At 44.3% G+C, this 20,366-nt stretch overlaps 1 protein-coding gene and 1 long non-coding RNA gene across 2 annotated transcripts; one reads left to right on the top strand and one right to left on the bottom strand.

The window, feature by feature from the left end:
* Window positions 1–1,584: 1,584 nt before the first annotated feature.
* LOC133804562 (uncharacterized) lies at window positions 1,585–2,102 on the bottom strand. The gene has a single exon (XM_062242713.1). The coding sequence runs from the start codon at window positions 2,072–2,074 to the stop codon at window positions 1,742–1,744; it is 333 nt and encodes a 110-aa protein (XP_062098697.1). The 5' UTR covers window positions 2,075–2,102; the 3' UTR covers window positions 1,585–1,741.
* Window positions 2,103–18,964: 16,862 nt separating this feature from the next.
* Window positions 18,965–20,134, top strand: LOC133804337 (uncharacterized). Its single transcript, XR_009878436.1, has 3 exons — window positions 18,965–19,092; window positions 19,658–19,691; window positions 19,846–20,134. It is a non-coding gene; the product is annotated as an uncharacterized LOC133804337 (long non-coding RNA).
* Window positions 20,135–20,366: the final 232 nt, after the last annotated feature.

The following is a 20,366-nucleotide window of genomic DNA, read 5'->3' as shown; positions in this document are numbered from 1 at the left end:
AAAAAAATATATTTCAATTGATACATGTAAAAAAAGATCAATTCAGCAACTTTCTGTTAAATTTCTCGTCGAGTGAAATTCTCATTTGTACGAATAAAGGGAATGGATTCTCGTCCTTTAATTTCCATGTAAGGAACAAGATGAACATAGACACCCTCTTTAACTTCTATTTAGTTGGTAAATTAGTATTGAGTTTGTGTTATGAAATAGTATATAATGTAATTCATATATATATATACTAAGTACAAACAACGTACAATATGTACGTTTGCTTGATTTTATTTATAGAATTTATTAATTATTTTTATTAAATTTATATTAATGTCATATAAATTTTAAAATAAATATTCTATTTTAATTAAATAATTTATTTATTTTTGTTTAAGTTTATATTTGTTATAGTTTTTGAATTTGGGAGTGACAATAAAAGATTATATATTATATATTTAATGTAATATTAAATATTATACGTTGATTTTAAATTTAAGTTTTTTACAGGTTTTTAAAAAAAAAAAATTGTTGTTAATTCACAGTTGATTATATTATATATTTAATATGATATTATTCTAATAAGTGAGTTTAAGTTTAATTAAATTTTATTTAAATTATAAAACATATAATTTTATTGTTTTTAAATAATTATCATTCAAAAATATCTAAAAAATATCATGTTTTAATTTATTTAATTATTTATTATTTTAAAATAATAATTATTATAAAATATATAAAAATTATACTATTTTAATTTTTTTAATTATTTATTATTTTTAAATAATTATCATTGTAAAATAACTCAAACATATCATATTTCAATTTATTTGAATTATTTATTTAATTTAATTTTAAGTGTTTACAAACTATCATTAAATATAAGAATATTCTATTAAATATAAAAATATTTCTTTAAAATTAACATTAAAAAAAATAAAAAACTATTAAAACAAAAAATTTCTATTATCTACACACTTATTATATATAAAATATAAAAGAGATATCCAAGTCTATAATTCATATGGATAAATACTACATTAGTTATCCAAAATGACTATCACAGTCTCTTAATTGTAATCCAGATATTAATTAACTATATAATATTAACTAGCTTATCCAAATGAATATTACCGTATTAAATTCTTAGATGTGAGGCTATGGTATTGACATTCGGCCTTAGTGAATGCCCCATAAAGGTTCACTATTTCCCGATTTCCCATTCATTTTCGTCCGTCAAGAAACAAAAAAAATGAGTTGTTATGGTCAAATTTTTATTTTAACTTCTGACTCTAAAAATATATGCTTTATTATTATATTTTTTGGCGGTGGTGTTTTATAAGTAGCGGTGTTAACTGTAATTACAATATATTTATTCTGAATAATTTACAATGTTGATCACTTAGTCTTAGTTTTAATATGTAATATTCCATTTTACTCACTTATTACAAAAAAAAATCAACATATATATTATAACTATATCGAACAACCTCTTAAAAAAAATAAAAAAAAATATTCTTATTAAAATAGGAAGTTGATAAGTTAGCACTATCTTCAATAGAAAAGTAATTAATCAAAAAATGCACAGAGCAAAGAAAAAAAAAAGTAAATAAAAGATATATTACCAACTTTTAAAACAAATATTAAAAGGAAAAAAGAAAAGAAAAAAGAAGCTAAAATTAAAACATATATTTACATATTTTTAACTAACATGCAAGACGACTAAATAATAATAGTTACATTTATTTATTTATTACTGAATATATGACTGCCCAGTAATATCGAGGTCTCTGTCCCCGGTGGAAGGTGGAGGCGTCGCGTGGTTGGGGCGGACTTCAGTGGATTCATCGGCGCCATCAGCACTCTGGCTCTCACTGGCTCGTGGTTTCGCCGCTGGTTGTCGAGGCTGACCATCATCATCGTCATCGTGTCCGTACATTCCACCGCCGTAAGCCTCGTGGGTTAACGGCTCCATCGGTGATATAGTGGCGGCGGTGGCTGGTGGTGGCGTCTCCTTCCGCTTCGGCTTCGGCTTCGGCTCCTCTCCCTTCTGTTTTTCCATCTTCAGATTCAGACCCTTTTCCATTGTTGGGTGACTTTGTAATAAATCTATATACATACACATATATATACTATTCTTCGTTTTAATCTTCACTAGTTTTGTAGTTATCTCATGTATGAGCAAACGTTACCACTGCTTATGACACGTGTTAGTTCTTGGTGACGTGGCAAACTTATGAGCTGCCTTGTCATCCACAAGCACACCTTGCATGCAACCTCAATAATATGCTCGCTATAACATAAGGAAAAAAAAATTTCTATTGCAAAATACCTGTCTTTTCACTGTTGCACTAATAAAATGCATATATCTGTCTATTTTTTTATTGCACGTTAGTGTAAAATGTCCGTTAGTTTCAGTCTATAGTTAATGTCTTGGAAATATAAATTGTCATTGTATTGGAATAAAAATATTATATATTATTTTAAGAAAAAGTTGAGTCATACTTATTTTAAATAGGACACCATTTATATAAATATATAAAAAAATGTTATTAGTGCGACAGTGAAGAGACAGGTATTTTGCAAAACACCATGCGTTTCCAATTCAAGGCATCGAACAACGAAGTTGAGGATGAAGCTGTGCTGGCCGGGCTGCGCCTGGCCCGGGAAGTAGGGGCCACGAACTTGGAAATCTACAGCGATTCCTAGCTGGTCGTCAGGCAAATCTCGGGGGAATATCAAACTAAAGGAGAAAGAATGGCGGCTTATGTGACTCAAACGAGAGAGATGTTGCAGGCATTCAAAAAGCACTCCATCCGCCAGATCCCCAGAGAGCAAAATGTCTTTGCGGACACACTAGCAAAGCTAGCTACCGACGCCGAAGCAAAACTGGCCGGGCTAGTCCCCGTCAACCATCTCCCTATCCCAAGCATCCGAGCCCCCGCAGTCAACACCATCGACCACTCCACGTCTTGGATGAGACCTCTTATCCGCTATCTGACAACCGGGGAGACGCCAGCAGACAGGGCCGCGGCCAGGAAGCTTCAGTACCAGGTCCACCGATATGTCATGATGGATGGAAAACTCTATCGCCGGGGGTTGTCCATGCCTTACCTCAGGTGTGTGTCCGGGACAGAACTAAGCGCCATCATGCATGAAGTGCATGAAGGCTTTTGCGGAGATCATACAGCCGGGCCCAGTCTGTCCAAAAAGATTCTGCGCCAGGGATACTTCTGGCCGACCATGAAGAAAGATTGGATCGATTACGTCCGCAAGTGCGAACAGTGCCAAAGATACTCGAAGGTCCCGCGGGCCCCGCCGACAGAGAGAACCTTGATGACTAGCCCCTGGCCTTTCGCGGTGTGGGGGATCGATCTGGTAGGATCGCTCCCGATCGGGAAAGGAGGAGTGAAATACGCCATCGTGGCCGTGGGCTACTATACCAAGTGGGTTGAGGCGGAGCCCATGAACATGATCACTTCGAAGAAGGCCCTGGATTTTGTCATCAACAATATAGTGTGCCGGTACGACCTCCCCTACAAAATTGTATCCGATAACGGGAAGCAGTTCGACAGCATCCACTTCACAGATTTTTGTGTGAGACATGGCATCATCAAAAGCTTCTCTACGGTCGCCAGGCCCCAAGCAAATGGGCAAGCGGAAGCCGTCAACAAAATCTTGAAAGGGACGCTAAAGAAAAAGCACCAGGCCTGCAAGAGCAAATGGCTCGAAGAGCTGCCCCGCGTGTTGTGGGCTTACCGGACTACTGAGAGGAATTCCACCTGGCACACTCCTTACTCCATGGTCTATGGATGTGAAGCCGTCATCCCCATCGAAACGACCATCCCGTCTCACTGAAGAGACACGTATGATCCCGTCCTGAACCACGCCTTACTCCAGGAATCACTAGATCTCATTGAGGAGATCCGGGAGGAGTCGCAAGTGCAGCTGAAGATGTACCAAGGCAAGATCGCACGACATTTCAACTCAAAAGTAAAAAGCCGAAAGTTCGGAACCAGCGACTTAGTCTTGCGAAGAGTCTTCCCTTCTACTCAAGATCCGGGAGTAGGGGTTCTGGGCCCGAATTGGGAAGGGCCGTACGAGATCCAACATGAAGTGTGCCCCGAGACATACCGCTTAAAGCGGCTCGATGGCTCGGAAGCCCCGAGGGCTTGGAACGCAGAACATCTCCGTAAATACTATCAGTAGTCAGGAGAACGTGTTCCAATCTTGTATTTTCGTTGTAAATAATGTACGCCTCAGGGCGACCCCCCTTGAATAATAAAAATGGCGTGTGCAAAACGCCATAAAGAAACGTTATCAAACAATGAAAATCCTACTCAAGTGACCCCAGACCAGTCTCCGCTCACTTGTGAGGGGTATCCCGGGTATGAGCAAATACCAGGCGGGGTGCAAGCCTCAGGCTAGTCCCGGCCCGGACCAATGATGTCCGGGGGATACAAACCCTGTGGGACCAAGCCTCAGGCTGGTCCCACCCCGGACGAACGATGCCCGGGGGTATAAATTAAAGAGGACCAAGCCCAAGGCTGGTCCCACCCCAGACGAACGATGTCCGGGGGTATAAATTAAAGAGGACCAAGCCCAAGGCTGGTCCCACCCTGGGCGAACGATGTCCGGGGGTATAAATTAAAGAGGACCAAGCCCAAGGCTGGTCCCACCCCGGACGAACGATGTCCGGGGGTATAAATTAAAGAGGACCAAGCCCAAGGCTGGTCCCACTCCGGACGAACGATGTCCGAGGGTATAAATTAAAGAGGACCAAGCCCAAGGCTGGTCCCACCCCGGACGAACGATGTCCGGGGGTATAAATTAAAGAGGACTAAGCCTGTAATGCCCCGAATTTCCTAATAAGGGTTAGGACCTTGATTAAGAGGCTGGGAGGGCCATAGTTGAGTTACGATGCTATTTAATGAGCATATGCATGTTTATGTGAATTATATTATTATATGATGGTAAATGCATGCATATGGGTGTATTTATGAATATAGGGGTATTTTGGTAATTTGGCCGCTATGGGCGTAATTGTGTATTTTGGGTGCATGTTTGTGATTAATTAATATAGCCACATTTTAAGGTGGATTGGTTCGAGCTATTCGGCATGAGACGATCATGAAATGTAAGTGTTCGGTCTAGTCATAACGGGTTTAAGTTCGGGGCTCGGGGTGAGTCTCGGGGTCATTTCGATGATTAGAACATTACTGTGAATTAAAGGGTAATGAGATATGATTTATTGGCATTTGAGATTTTTGAGAATAGCGGGAATTTAAGGGCGTTAATTATAATTAACGTGATAAGCGGGAAAGGATGGTTTTACCCTCGGGAGACTTTAGAAGCCTTTATTTGACCTAGGGGCAAAATGGTCTTTTCACCCCTAAGATATATATCAGCCCTTTGAGTTTAGAAGGCTGTGGAAGTGTAAAAGTAGAGCATCATCATCCTTCTTTCTCTCCCTCACCCGTGCACCATTTTCCCTCTTTCTCTCTTTGGAATTTTGAAGCCAATTTGAAGGGACAAGCTAGGAGATCAAAGGTGGGAGCTTAGAAAATTAGTTCAACCATTGAAGAGGGTTTAATCCCAAGTTTGAGGTAAGTTTCAGCCATGGAATCTCTGGTTTTACTCTGTTTTTGGTTTAAGTTTTAGTTTGTGATTTCTTGATGGATAGTTGGAATTAATGGAAGCTAGGTTGGTGCTCAACTTGGGTTTTGATGAGGGTTTGATATAGATGATGTTTGGGGGTTGGATTGAGTGTTTGAATGAGGTTTGGGACTGGTTTGAAAGTTTGGTTTCGAGGAAAAACGCAGGGGAAGAAAGGTTGTTGTTTGCTGTTTTGCGTAAAGGGCCGCGACATGGCTATGGTGAGCCGCGGCCTATGTTGGTTTCTGAGGAGGTTTTGCCTCTGTCTGAGGGTCAGCCGCGGCATGGCTAGGGAGGGCCACGGCCCATAAAGGCATATTTGGCCAGAAATGGGTTTTTGACTTGGGGATACTAGCTTTAGGCCTCGGGGTCGATCCTACTACCCGGTTAAGTGTGGATTGATGTCTCGGAGGCTAGATATTGGTTTGGGAACCTATGTTGATCATTTTTATTGATGGTATCCTATATTTGGTTATGACTAGGTGACCGCTAAAGGACTAAAAGTTGATCGTTCCCAAGGGTTGTTCTTTTAATCATTCTAGCTCGAATCCGAGGTAAGAAAACTGCACCCTGTGTGTATGTGACATGCATGGCTATTCTTGATGCATGTTGGTTGACTATTGAACGTGACATGCATGGCTAAGATTGGTGCATGTTGGATTGTTAAGTATAATGCATGTGATGCATGAGAAACATGTGATTAGGACATGCTTTGAGTACTGATTATGATATCGTTCAGAGCTTGTGCCTCTGGGTTTGTGCATGGTCCTAATTGTACTTGTACTAGTTAAGTAAGCATGCTGAATACCTTGTTTATGGATATTGGATATGTGACATATGTTTGGTGGCATGACTTACTTGTGTATGGCGCTGACTTATTAGTCAGAATCGGCAATGGTGTCAGATCCGTCTGTGAAGCTGTGACTTATTAGTTAAGTTCACAACGGGCTGAGCACTGGTCGTGTTTCACTGACCCAAGAGTCAGAAATGGCAGAGCGTTGTGAACGCCGGGCCAAATGAAGATTAGATCTAATCAAGGTCGGCATTGAATGACTCATATGGGGTATTAATGCGGGATCGACCAGAAGGTCAATGAAAACTATAAGCGCTTGCCTGGTCTAAGACCAGATGTTTTTAGCCAGGGCATATGGCCCCGGTGAGTGTTTGTCACATGGCTAGGGGACGCTGTCCATAGTTACGACTCTAGAGTTGGGAGGAAGGTTATGTTGGTGACCATTCACCATGCACCTGTCCTGATCGAACTTATGAAAGGACAACCTACCAGTTAAGCCCTGGTGACCCTATCGTCACATGGCTAAAGGGTGCTGACCCCGCATTTGTGACTCTTGTGTTAGTCACCTATTTGTTTGAATTGTTGGTCCTGAATAGTCAATACAATTACTGTTGATATTATATCATGTTATATTGTGTTTTCTTGCTGGGCTTCGGCTCACGGGTGCTATGTGGTGCAGGTAAAGGGAAAAGGAAGCTGGACCATCCTTGAGTTGGAGAGCTTAGGTGATGACGTGTACATATGCAGCTGCTCGTCCGCCACGGCTGAGGTTTAAAGAGGAACTAGGGTTGAACCTTGTTTTGCCGCTTAGAACGGCCTGTTGTAAATATTTTCTGTAATAGACTCTGAAACTATATTTTGGGGATCCCAATGTATATATTAAACGTTCTAGTGAAACGTTACATCTTAACCAAAAATTTTAATCCCTAAACTGCTAATCATACTTAGTTCACGATTTTGGCCAAATGACTCGATTAGCGAGTTTAGCACTGTTTACAAGGCACACTGTAACGGTCCCTGGAGTTGGGGCGTTACAACTTGGTATCAGAGCGAGCCAAGGTTTATGGTTCCTGAAGACAAGCTGGGCACGTACACTCATCACTGAAGATTGCTTCACTCAAGGAATGGTAACTATTTTTGTAGTTATGTGCATAGCTGTTTAAATAGAATGTAAATGCTTTACCTGCACATTGTATTAGGGAGCATGAGATTTTGATAGAGCCTGACTCTTGACTATATGATTATATGCTCCATGGAAATGTTTATGAGCATGATCATTTGATTACCTGCTCCATGAATATATAATTGTGCTATTGCATGCTGGAGTTGAGGCATGGTGTGAATGTTGGAAGAGCAGGGATTATGAGTGATGTATGAATGCCATGGGTATGTTGTAGCACTGCAAGTGGTTTAAGATTGTGGTGTGGTATGATTTATCTCGTGGGGGAAAGCCCTTGATATGCTTATTGTGATTAATGGGCCAAGTTATTGACTGCAGATTGAATCAGCAGGTTTATATTCAGGGTAGATATCAGGCCTCGTGATGGTTATGCAGGGGCTAGGAGTTACAGCCAGGGTATTAGTTCTTCATCTGCATCTATGAATGTTCAGCAGACGCTTACAGATTTGCAATTAAGATTGCAGAGGCAGGAGGAAGAGATCAGGTATTTGAAGCAACAGCGGAGTCTGTTGGGGAGCACCTATTCCTTTGCTATGCCAGGGGTGGCATCAGCTTTAGCTCAGCCTAGGGTTGAGAATAAATGGGGATTCCTTTGTGGAAGATTCCTGAAGTTTTATCCTCCAGTATTCGAGGGAGGCCTAGATCCATTCAGAGCTGAGCAATGGATGGGCATGATCAGTTCCATTCTTGATAGTATGGGACTGGTGGGTCACGATAAGGTGATCTGTGCTACATGTGTACTGCGGGATGATGCTCGGACATGGTGGGAGGTAGTGTCCCAGACACGAGATATAGCTGTGATGGATTAGAAAGAATTCAGGCAGCTATTCAATGAGAGGTATTATTGTGATGTGGCCAAGATCGTTAAGTTGAATGAGTTTCTGAATCTTGTTCAGGGTAACGCATCTGTGGTCGAGTATGTTACTAAATTTGATGGGTTGGCCAAGTTTGCCTTTGACATGGTACCCACAGATATAGCCCGGAAGGAAAAGTTTGTTCAGGGGTTGAATCCTGAAATAGCTCAGGGCATTAGAGTTGCCCCAGTGCATGAAGTCTCTACCTATGTTCAGGTGGTAGGGAAGGCTCTTGCTGTTGAGAGCGCAGGACATCCGATTGGGCAGCAGAGTGCTGGAGAGCATGGAGCTCAGATAGTGGTACCTCCACTTATTGGAACAAGTAAAAAGGAAAGCTGGAAGACCCGTCCAATATGCACGCGGTGTAAGAGGCGTCATCTTGGAGTATGTCGAGCAAGGGCATGTTTCTCATGTAGGATGTTTGGACATCGTAAGAAGAATTGCCCAAGGCTAAGAGAGCTTGAGCAAAGGAGGATAGACAGCTCAATTCCAACTCGAGTGTTTATTCCAGAGCAGTCAGAGACTGAGACTAGTTCCTCGGGGGTGACAGGCCATTAGGTTTTCAAAGTTAAGTCAGTGGGTCTATTCTTAGCCATTGGAACCGAGACCAAACCCTCAGAATCAGTCAGGCACGGTGATAAAAGGAAATTTCTATTTAAGGAATAACAAAAATAAGATAAACCAGAAAAAGCAATACAAATTGTCTTGGACGCGCATGCGTCCGAAAAAGTTACAAAATTGTAAAAAAGAAAAAAAAAAAGGGGGGCGGCGCGAGGCGAAGATCCAGGCCTAGGCTTCATCCTCCAGAAGCTCCGCGTCTTCCTTCTCCTTGGCCTCGAATTCTGCCCTCTTCGATTCTGGGTCGGGAAAGATCAGGAGGTTCATGCTCATGTCCTTACGCCAAGCCATGTAGATGGCCTCCTCAAAAGTGACGTGCAGCAAGTCATCCACCTGCTCCTTTCCGCAGCGAGCCTCCTCATGCGCCGTCATCTCCTCACGAAGAGAGCTGTCAAGATCGCGGACCCGGGTCTCCAAGTTCTGGATCTTCTCCCCGTCCTGGGCAGACTGAGCCTCAGCCGCCTCCAGAAGGGCCGCCCTATAACACCCCAATTTGCTAATAAGGTTTAGGACCTTGATTAGCGTGCCTGGAGGGCAAAAAGTGAATTAACATGTTAATATATGAATTTAAGTGAATATGTGATTAGAATGCATGTTTAGGTGATATAAATATGCATGTGGGCCCCGTTTGTCTGTTAGGGGTACAATGGTAATTTTAGCGCTGAGGGCATAAATGTGATAATTGTATTATATGATTAGTACCATGTGTGAGTGGTGACGTTATTGTGATGAACGTGCCGAGGCAGTCCTAGGGAGCTAATTAGTTTAAAAGTCACAACGGGATTAAATACCTGGCTGGGGAGGAGCCTAGGGGTATTTTGTACTTTGAGTTTGTGAGTTAATGGTTAATGGTAACTGAGTAACGTGAGTGACCATTGGTAACTATTGATAGTAACAATTTTAGGTGAGGAAAATGGTAGATTTGTAAGGAATGTGAAATGTCTAGGATGTCCTTGAGGTTTAGTTAGAAGGGGAATTAGATGGAAGGGCAAAATGGTCTTTTGGCAGGGATTTAGATAACTTCAGCTGAGGGAAAGATCATTTACGTTTCTTTCACTTAGGCAATTCAGTTTTTGCTGAAAGTAAAGGAGAACTAAGGGAAAAAAGGAGGAAAGGAAGGGAGTTGGGAATTTTGAGACTTAAGAGAAGAATCAAGGTGGTTTGAGGAAATTGATGCCAAACAGAACTCAAGATTGGTCAGAGGTAAGTTTCATCTCTGAATCTCTGTGTTTTTTTGCAAGTTCTTATAGAATTTAGGTTGGAAATTGAAAGATGGTTTGTGGCTGGTTTGTATGAGAAACCAGAGGGTTTAGCTTGAAGTTGGAATCAAGGAAGCTTAAGGTTGAATTCTCCACTTGAGGTAAGGATTCTATGTAATTTTGAGGTTTTTTTTCTGTTGTGGTTTAACGAATTTGAAGCATGGTTTAAGTTTTATAAGCTTTGGTTTAAGTTTCTGGTTCACTGGTTTAAACTTCTGAGATTTGAAACCAAAGTGTGATTTATGGGAGTGATTATGTGTTTATGCTTGTTGTTGGTGTTTATAGGTTGTTAGATGGTTTATTTGAGGTTTTGGATTGATTTTGAATTGGGAGTGTTTTGGCTCGGGGAAAATGCAGGGGAAAACCCAGATTTCTGGGTTCGTGATGGGGCGCCGCGGCCCTGTTCTTTGGCGCCGCGGCGCGAGGCTGTATCAGGGGCTGGGGGACTTTCTGACTTTCTGGGCGTCGCGACCCTCAATGGTAGCGCCGCAGCGCTAGGCTATTTTCAGGACAGGGAAATTTTGCATTTTTGGGCATTTGTCCCGGGGGCTCGGGGAATGTTCCCGTTGTATTGTTTTAGGAAATTGGAGGTCCCGAGAGTATGAGATAGGTTCCGGGAAGTGGTTTTAGATTGGTTAGTATTAAAGGGTGTTTTATATGTGTTGTGACTAGGCTTTCGGAGAGGCTCGGGATAGAGGACCGTGCTCGTGACTTTGGTGCATTGTAAAGCTCGGGATACAGGTAAGAAAACTGTAGTACCCGTAGAGCAGGGCATGGGCCCATAGTGTTGTTGCAGGGCACGGCCCCAGATTGTACTATATGCTAGGTCATAGCCTTGATTGAACTGTTATATGCTTGAATGTTGTTTAAGTTAAGCTATATGTGGTTATAGTTGAATGAACGGCAAAGGAGCCGGGAACGGCGAAGGCCGAGAACGGCAGTGGGGCCAAGAGTAACATTTGGCACGCAGAGTGCATACCACCAGGGTGAGACCCCAATGGATATATGGGATATCCTTACGGTGAGGACCGAGATCCCAAGCCTTGGTAATGCTTCTGGGACAACATGGCCGTATATGTTTCGTCCGATGGACTATCTGTTTATCTGTGGATTATCTGATATAAATGGTTTTATAATATGCATATATTGTGTGCTGTGTGAGTTTTCTTGCTGGGCTTCGACTCACGGGTGCTCTGTGTTGCAGGTAAGGGCAAGGAAAAAGTCAACCAGCCATGAGTACGGAGAGCGTGGGGCGGCGCGTACATGTTTGGCCTTCCCGACTGCTTTGGTTGGGGCGTTTTGAGAAATGGTTGTACTAAACTGTGATTTTGATAGTTAGTTATCTGTAAACCTATTTTGAGTTGTAAATATTTTATAAACCTTGTTTTGGGATCCCAAACGTTAGACACATGGAATTTTCAATGAAATAGGGTGCTTTCAAAGATTACAGCCTTAACTTTTTGTTTAATCACACTTTTGTTCTTAAAACCTCGTTTAGCGAGTTAATTGCACATTTTAAACTCACTTAGTAACGGCTCTAAGGTAGTAGGGCGTCACATGCCCTCTCGTTGGCCTCAGCTTCTTTCCGAGACAAGGCCTCTTCAAGCCCGGCCTTGACTTGGTCGAACTCTGCGCGGTCCGCGTCTTCCTGAGCAACTGCTTTGCTCAAAGCCTCCCGAGCTTGGGTCGTCTCCCTGGCCAGGGCCTCCTTGGTGGCCTCCCTCTCGTTCATGGCCGCCTCCAGCTCCAGCTGGAGCTTCTCCATCTTCATGGCCGCCTTGGCCACCAGGTCGGCATTCCGATGGGACAGCAAAGCATCCTGGAACAAAGCAAAGTTAAGAGGAATCCTTATAAACAAATAAGAAGGGAGAAAAAGACAAAGTAAACTTATAGCGGTGGCCTGATGGCGGAGATCCTGGGAGATGAACAACATGTCAGGGTTGGTGATGGTGGCGTACCGCTTAAGCTGGAGGTTAGACATGGTGTTCCCCACCTGGTCCAGCAGGTCCGCCGCGAATGGGGCCGTGTCCTGCCCCATCTTAGGGCGAAAGCCCGTCTCAGCAGCTGGCCGATCCACGATCGGCTGGGGGATGCTAAAAGCTACCGGGCACTCAGCGAACTCAACCTGACGACGAATCGTCAAGGCCTTGTACGTCTCGTCTCTCCAGTCCCGACCACTCTCCCAGGTCCGGGAAATTAGCCGGGACTGCTCGTCCCGCACGACGGCTTCCCCCTCCTCAGGTAGTGCCGGGTGTATGGGGAGGGCCGGTAAGGCGGGAATCTCCTTCGCGGCGAGGCGACTTTCCCCTTGCGACTCACCGGCCGAGCCAGCCCACCTCGTCCGGGGCCTCTTCTTCCCGGTGTCAGCCTCCGCAGCGCCCTGATCCAGGGCCCTCTTCCCAGAACTCCTGCTCACCGCGGGTTCCGGCTCCAGATCGATCACCAGAGGTTGGACAAGGTCGGGGATGGCCGCCGGGTCCACGGCCATGACAGGGACCGCGGCAAGTGCACCCTCATCGGGTTGAGGCTCTGCCCTTGGCGTCTCCTTGTTGAGGGATGGGTCCAGGCCCGACGCCTCTGGATTCTTCCTGGCAGCCTTTTTGGCTGCGACCTTGGCCGCCCTCGCGGCCCGGGCCTCGAGGAGTTTCCTCATTTCGTCCACGGGGGTAGACATGTCGGAGTCTCCTACAACAAATGCAAATGAAAAAGAGTTAGTACGATTAAACAGGAAAATCGAAGTCAAAACTAAGAGTGACCCGGGACGAACCCTCATCTAAGCCCCGGGCGTGACTCAACTCATTTAACGTGAAAGAATAGACTCGATCCCCCATGTCGTCCAGGTTCAAGAAATTCCCATACTGAAGGAACTCAGACGAGAACATGAGAACTTCCGAGCCTACGGGGATGGGAGACGAAGGTCTCATCTCCCCGTCAGCCCCGAACATGGGGCCTCGAAGTGCTAGCCTATCCCTAGCTAAGTCCCCAACTTGGGGAGCATAAGTTAAGAGCAAGGGTGAGTTACCTCGCCCTGATACGCTATCCCCGGGGGTACCCGTGTTTGGCAGGGCCTCCTCGAAGAGGGCTTCCAGCTCCTCTGAAGCGGCCGCCTCCGTCTGGGCTAAGTCCCTCTTCCGCTTGGCCGCGTCCGCTCGCGCCGCAGTCTCCACCTCCGCGATATGCTCCAGGGCCGGCTGCTCCCTGATGGCGGCAATCTTCTCCCACTGGATTCCTCGAAGGCTCGGGACGACGATAGTCTGGTGGGCCGTGAGCATCCCGTCCAGTCGGAGGTTGTCCGTGTTGATGTAATGCCCCGGATTCCCTATTATGGTTAACGGCTGGATTAGTAGGCCGGGGGGGGGGGCATAATTGTTTAATTATGCTGTTAAACGTGTTTATGTACGTTTATGAGAATTATATTATAATATAATGTTAATTGTATGCATGCCGATGATATATGTTGAGACCACATTATGATGTGGGTTTGTTCGAGCTGTTCGACATGAGACGATCGTAGATTATTGATTAGCGGTTTAGTCACAACGGGTTTAAGTGTCGGGACTTGGGTTGAGTCTCAGGGTGATTTTGATGATTAGAGCGTTACCGGGAGATAAACGGTAACGGGATGTGAATTATTGGTGTTTATGATTTTCGAGAATAGCGGGTATTGGAGAGCGTTAATTATGATTAACGAGTTAGGAGGAAAGTACCAAAAATGCCCTTGGGAGTCTTTAGAAACCATTAATTGACCTAGGGGTAAAATGGTCATTTCACCCCTAGGATAGATATAACCTTATTTAGCTGAAAAAGGTGATGGAAAAACAGAGTATCTTTGAGAGTTCTCCCGTACCTTCTTCTCCTCACTGTTCTTTGTGGTTTCTGAACCAATTTTGAGGATTCAAGCTTAGGAAGCAAGCCTTGGGAGTTTGGGAGTGTGTTCCATCATTGAAGAGCTTCATAAGCGAAGCTTTGGGTAAGTTTCTAACCATAGTTTCTCTGGTTTGCTCTGTTTTGGTTTTGTTTTGCAGCTGAAATGTTTAGGGTGAATTCATGGGTTTTGTTGGGAGTTTTGGCTAGGGTTCCCATGCTTGTGATGTTTGGGGTGTGTTGGAATGGTTTTTGGGTTCATTTGGCATCAAGAATAGGCTTTGGAAGCTTGGAGATCGAGTTAGAAACGAAGGAGATGAAGAAGGTCGGTTCAGGGATGTTTTGGGCTGGAGGTAGTGCTACAGCGCCCACCCTAGGGCGCTATAGCGCTCCTCAGGAGGGTTTTTGGCCTTTGGGAGGTTCTGAGTATAGCGCTGTGGCGCTAGGGGTTGAGCGCTGTAGCGCTACCCTGTTCCTTCCAAACCTCGTTTTGAGTGTTTTTAAGGGTTTTTGACTTGGGGTTTCAATCCTTAAGGCCCGGGATCGAATCTACTCACCGTGTGGGCATGTTTTGAGGTCCCGAGGGTGGTGTTTAGGTTAAGACCCTATTATTGTGGATTCTCATTAATGGAGGTTATAATTGGTTGTGATTAGGTAACCGCTAAGGAACTAAAAGGTCGATCGTTCTCAGGGGTCGTCTTTATCATACTTCTCGCTCGAACTTGAGGTAAGAAAACAGTGTATGAATACAGTTGCACCCTATACAGGTATATGGCATGCATGGTTTGATATTGAGGCATGTTGGTTGATATATGTGAACGTGGATTGCATATTAAATGCTAATGAATACTGATTATCTGTTTGAGACACTGACTAGTCAGGGACCGACTCTAAAGTCGATGATCACGCATTGAATGGCTCTATGGCATTAATGCGGAACCGGCCCTAAGGTCGATGAACTTATAAGCGCTTGCCTGGTCTACGACTAGAAGACTATAGCCAAGGTATATGACCCCGGTGACCGTTTGTCACGTGGCTAAGGGACGTTGTCCATAGTTTCGACCCTAGAGTCGTGAGGAAGGTTATGTTGGTGACCAATCACCATGCACCTGTCCTGAACATGCTTATGAAAGAAATCACCTATCAGTTAAGCCCTGGTGACCCTATCGTCACATGGCTAGAGGGAGCGATGCTCATTACTGTGACTTTTGGCTATTGTCACCTATTCGTTGGACTGATAGTCCTGAATGGTTATTATGATCGTTGTTGATATTACATCATGTTCTATTACGTTTTCTTGCTGGGCCTTGGCTCATGGGTGCTATGTGGTGCAGGTAAAGGAAAGGAAAAGCTTGGCCAGCCTTGAGCGGAGGGCTTGGGCGATGTGATGTACATACAAGGCCGCTTGACCGCCACGGTCAAGGAGTTCTCAGAGGAACTAGGGGTTTACCCTATTTTTGCCGCTTAGGCCGGCGGAGTTTGTAAATTTGGAACTGTAGTGACTCTTTTGTATTACGAACTACTTGTAAACATTTTAAAAGGCTCATGAGCAGTTTATTTACTTAATGAAATGTACCCTTTCCTTTTTACTGGTCTTCCACCTTAACCTGATAATAACACTTAGATCACGTTTTTAACCAAAGGACTCGGGTAGCGGGTCAAATTTCCGGTTCACCGTTCTCTGTAACTGTTCTGGGGTAGCCAGGGCATTACAGTTGACGTAGCCCCCTACGTCCAGGTCTTCCGCACTCAGCCCGGAGTAAAACCTCCTCCGTTCTAGGATGAACTGGGTGAGAGGAGTCTGGGCAAAAGGTCCTGCCACTCGAAGTAACACGATGAGAAAGGAAAAAAAAAAGGAGAAACCGGCTAGCTAAGGGTCGGGGAAGCACTTACCCACTCGCTGGAAGTCCAGCAACAACGTGGGATTCTTCTCCACAAGGAACTCGGACGTCATGAACCAGTAATGACGAACGCCCGGGGGATGCTTCCAGGAGCATGTGGGAGCGGGTAGCTACCTCGCGGCTTCAGCCTGTAGAAGCCGCCCAAGGTCTTGTCCTTGACACTGACCTGCGGTTCCATCTTGTAGAAATACAAGACTTCCGCGGGGGTCGGTTCCACGATCTCCTTCGCAGCGCAGAAGACACGCCATCCCGCAAGCAGTCGGTAGGCTTGAGGCAGAAGCTGGAAGGGTGCGATTCTCGCGTAGGTTAGGAACCGCACGAAGTAGTCATGGAGCGGGAGAGTGGCTCCCGCACTGTTGTGGCGAGCGCTCCAGGCCCCGAACCCTTCTACGGAAGTATGCGCTCGCTCCTCTATCCGGGCCAGGCGGTTGTGGAAGAGTCCGGGAGTGGACTCTATGCCCAGGCGCTTCTCCAGGATGTACATCATCCGGTAGTTCCAGAACAAGTTCGACAATGTGTCCATCTCCCATATGTTGCCTTTGGGGGTCCGGGACCCGGAGAGGGCGACGGGGGCCCTGTTGACTTCCTCCTCCAAATGAAGGGTGACGCCCGTTGTCATGGCTGATGATCTGGGAACAAAGAAAAGAAACCAAGCAGTCAATACCAAAACCCAAGAAAGTCGGTTAAGGTACGGAGGACCTCCTATGGACTGCTTGGAGTCCCCTCCAGATCAGGTCCGGGTTCACCAGAGAACCACGAGACCTAGATCGGGAACGAGGAATGGGCTACTAAATAGGCTCCATCTACCCAGGACGCATCCAGACCCGGAGCAACCCGGACCAAGCGACCTTCCTAACACTACTCCTAAGCATAGGCAAGTTCTAGCAGCCTAAAGCTTATGAAAAAAAAGACAGCCTACGTTCATGTATTTACCAGGAAGGACAAGAAGACTTACTGTGAGTAGTTGGCCGTGAAATATGGTGGTTGTCCGACGGTAAGGACGATAGAACCTCATTCTTGAACTGGTGAAGGCGGTTCAGCAACTCGTTGATAGGGCAGGCCCAGGACGTGCGCTCAGGCAGAGGTGCAGATACTGGAACTGCTGGAAACAGGCGACGGTGCAGGGTGAGCAGGCGGTGAAGGATGTCGTCAGCTATATCGGACATAAACAACTCCTCAGTTCTTGGAATGGCTAGAGAGTGTAAAAGTTTCAAATGAATGTCCGAGGAGTATTTATAGAGACCCAAATCCTGGTCTCTGATCCAGTGGATAGAAATTACCCCATCGGACGGTCCAAAATCGTGTAGGGGCATTTATGAACACTCGGGAGCTGGATCCTCGCCATTTCAATCCAACGGCCCAGGAGAGGCGAATGTCAAAGGTCGCCCCATCCTACGGTCCATCTACGCGCAGAAGTATTAATGAAGGACCCCCGTGCGGATGGGACGCTTCGGAATCCGTGCTGACGCACTAGCCTAGGCCTAGTGACCCTTGAGGTGGCTAGGTGACCTTTCGAGGTCAAGTGCCATCTTTGCAGCAGTCGCTTGGCGACACGTGTATCCCTCGCCATGAAGCAGGACTTAGGTAAACGGACCTGGACACTGGTAAATGGTCTGGGCTCTGCATGCGGCCAGCGTCGTTGCCCTTTACCACGAACCCACGATCCTAACCAGGAACTGGGATGGCACTCGTGGAGTACCCAGGAACAAGGCAAGCCTCCACCTCGCAAACCCAGGCGAAGGCTTGGGGGGTAAATGTTATCCTCATTTCCTGCCTTGGGCCCGGGACGGTAGTCCAGGCCCTTACTCTGGGCAATTGGATTTGGGCCCGACCCAGGCCCACTTAGCAGGGGAATGACCAAGAACGACGGACAAGTGGGGTCCAGACCCAGACAGTGGCCATGACGGATGATCCAGGACGATAGTCCAGGAGCGTATGGCCAGTTGGGGTCGAAGTGCACGCAAAACGGTCTCGGAGCCTGGTAAACGGTCCGGACCTGTGGTAAACGAAGAGGGACAGAGGTAAGCGAACCCGGGTCAAGTCCTCCCGGTTGCAAAGAAAAAGCATCCGTGACCCTGAAGCCGCCCCACGACGCATTGGGGTTGTCCCCACTTTTCACCTGCGGAAAAGGCCACCTCGGGATTGCACGCCGCTGGTTCAGACCTGCGCTGCCAGTGCACTGACTGGCTTTGTCCCCTGAATCTGCCTCGTAACTCGGAGTGCCCAGACCAAAAGCCCCATTTTGTCGGTCGAAATGTAGTTTTGGGCCGCCCCATTGGGCCTTAATAATTCTTATCTTTTGTATTTTTATCCTTCGTATTGGGCCCCCGCTAGAGAAGCCAAGGGTACCCATATCTTTGATGGGCCCGGGTCATGCCCGGCCCAAGCCCAGTGCTCCTATGAGCCTATAAATCCAGGCAATAGAGCACTGGAGAAGGGACCTCTCTTCGACTTGTATACAGTTACTCTGTCAAAATATAGAGAAAAACTCCATTGTAAGAGACTTTCCAAGCTCTAATACAACTGACTCGTGGACTAAGGCTCATTAACGCCCCAACCACGTAAAAAACTTGTTCTTACCCTCTAAATTTCATATCATTAATCTCGCTTATTTTTCATTAATATAGTTTCCGAAAATCTCAGTAAACAAGCAGATATAAAGATAAGTAAGAATCTCGAGTTTTATTCTCATACTACATGTTGATATGCTCAAGTTTTATTCTTAATAAGTAAGAATATGATTTTTCCAGATCTACATGATTTCTCAAGCCATGGTGTATCTATTATGAGTTTTTGTATCATTGATGAAAGTATCTATTATGAGTTTCCGTATCATTGATGGAAAGGTTATGCTTGGTGTATGCAGTACTGAAAATGCAGGAGAGTGGAAAATTTATCCTTGGATTCACAACAATTGTAATTCACTTTTAGATAGCGATCAACTTCGTCCTGTTTCAATACCAGATATCCATCCAGCTAGGTATTCTTAGTCTTCTGAAGTTTCTCCTCAATGTTTAATATTTGATGACCTTTTATGGCCTTGTTTCTAGTATTTCTCGCTTCAACAACATCTGTGAAATATTACAATGAAGTTTCTGATTATTACATTTACAGAAATCAGAATATGGATACTACCTCTTACTATCCTAAGCAGGGGAGAAGGAAAAAGTTCCATCTAAGGAGAGAATAATAAACCTGCTTATTACATCTTAAAAACAGTTTTTTCCCTTCAAACAAGAGACTGTAGCTACAATGAATGTCTTGTGAAAAACAAACAATTAGTGTTCTCTTACCTAATAGTTTCAAACAATTGTTAAACTGGCTAAAGAACGTTATTCCAGAAAGTTAATATTCATATTACAGTTAATTTCTTTGTGATAAACTTTCTCATACTTTTGGAGTGTGTTGTTTTATCATTTTGTTTCTTTGAAATAATAACAACTATATGTTGGAAGTGCTCATAGATAACAAGGTTAGACATTTTCCAAATTATTTTCAAATTCTTTTGTTTCTTGTTTCTTGTTTCTAATTGCTCACATTTGTAGCTTGATCCCTTCTTGCTTCCTATTATCCAAGGGAGTATCCTTTCTGTTGATGCTGCTTTAAGCATTTTTATCTCTATTTAAATTACTTTTTAGAATCTTTTTCCTGTATATCTTTTTACTACTTTAAATTGTATTATTACCAAATGCAATGTTTTTGGAAGTTGTTGTTATCCTTAATCAATTGTCAGGCTTCCAGCACTTTAAAGCAGCAATAGGGAAGGATGTAATTGATGTCACTCTGATTTCTAGGAGATGCACGAGGAGAAATGGTATCTAAATCTCACCTTATCCGTCTAGTTTGTTTTTGTTCAACTGTCTGTATTCTTCTTCTTCAAATTAAATATATTAGTACAGAAATATGAGCTAATAATTAAATCACTGAACGACCACTAACAGTACAAAAAAATTTCAACATTTTTTAAAGGTTGAGGAACTTAAAAAAATTGACCATTGTTGAAGGAAAAATCTTGTTCTTAATATCTTTATCTTTTCCTTTATGTATACACAAATAACGCTTGATTCATTGACTATTCAATCATCTGGTTATCAGTGAAGATTTAGCTATGGTATCATAATCATCTGTTTTACGACAATAGAAAGAAACATGTATTTTAGCTCTTTTACAATCAAAAGAAGAATAAACAAATTTATTTTCATGAAGGCACTTATGTGAAAAGATTGGAACTTCCATGCAACCTCTCATTAGTGA

The sequence above is a fragment of the Humulus lupulus genome, chromosome X (assembly GCF_963169125.1).
Source record: "Humulus lupulus chromosome X, drHumLupu1.1, whole genome shotgun sequence".
In the NCBI taxonomy this organism is placed as follows: domain Eukaryota; kingdom Viridiplantae; phylum Streptophyta; class Magnoliopsida; order Rosales; family Cannabaceae; genus Humulus; species Humulus lupulus.
Note: the sequence above shows the minus strand (reverse complement) of the source record. Positions and strands in the feature narration are given on the sequence as shown.

Excerpts from the sequence above, each read along its gene's own strand:
- LOC133804562 (XM_062242713.1), bottom strand. The coding sequence starts at position 2,074 with ATGGAAAAGGGTCTGAATCTGAAGATGGAAAAACAGAAGGGAGAGGAG.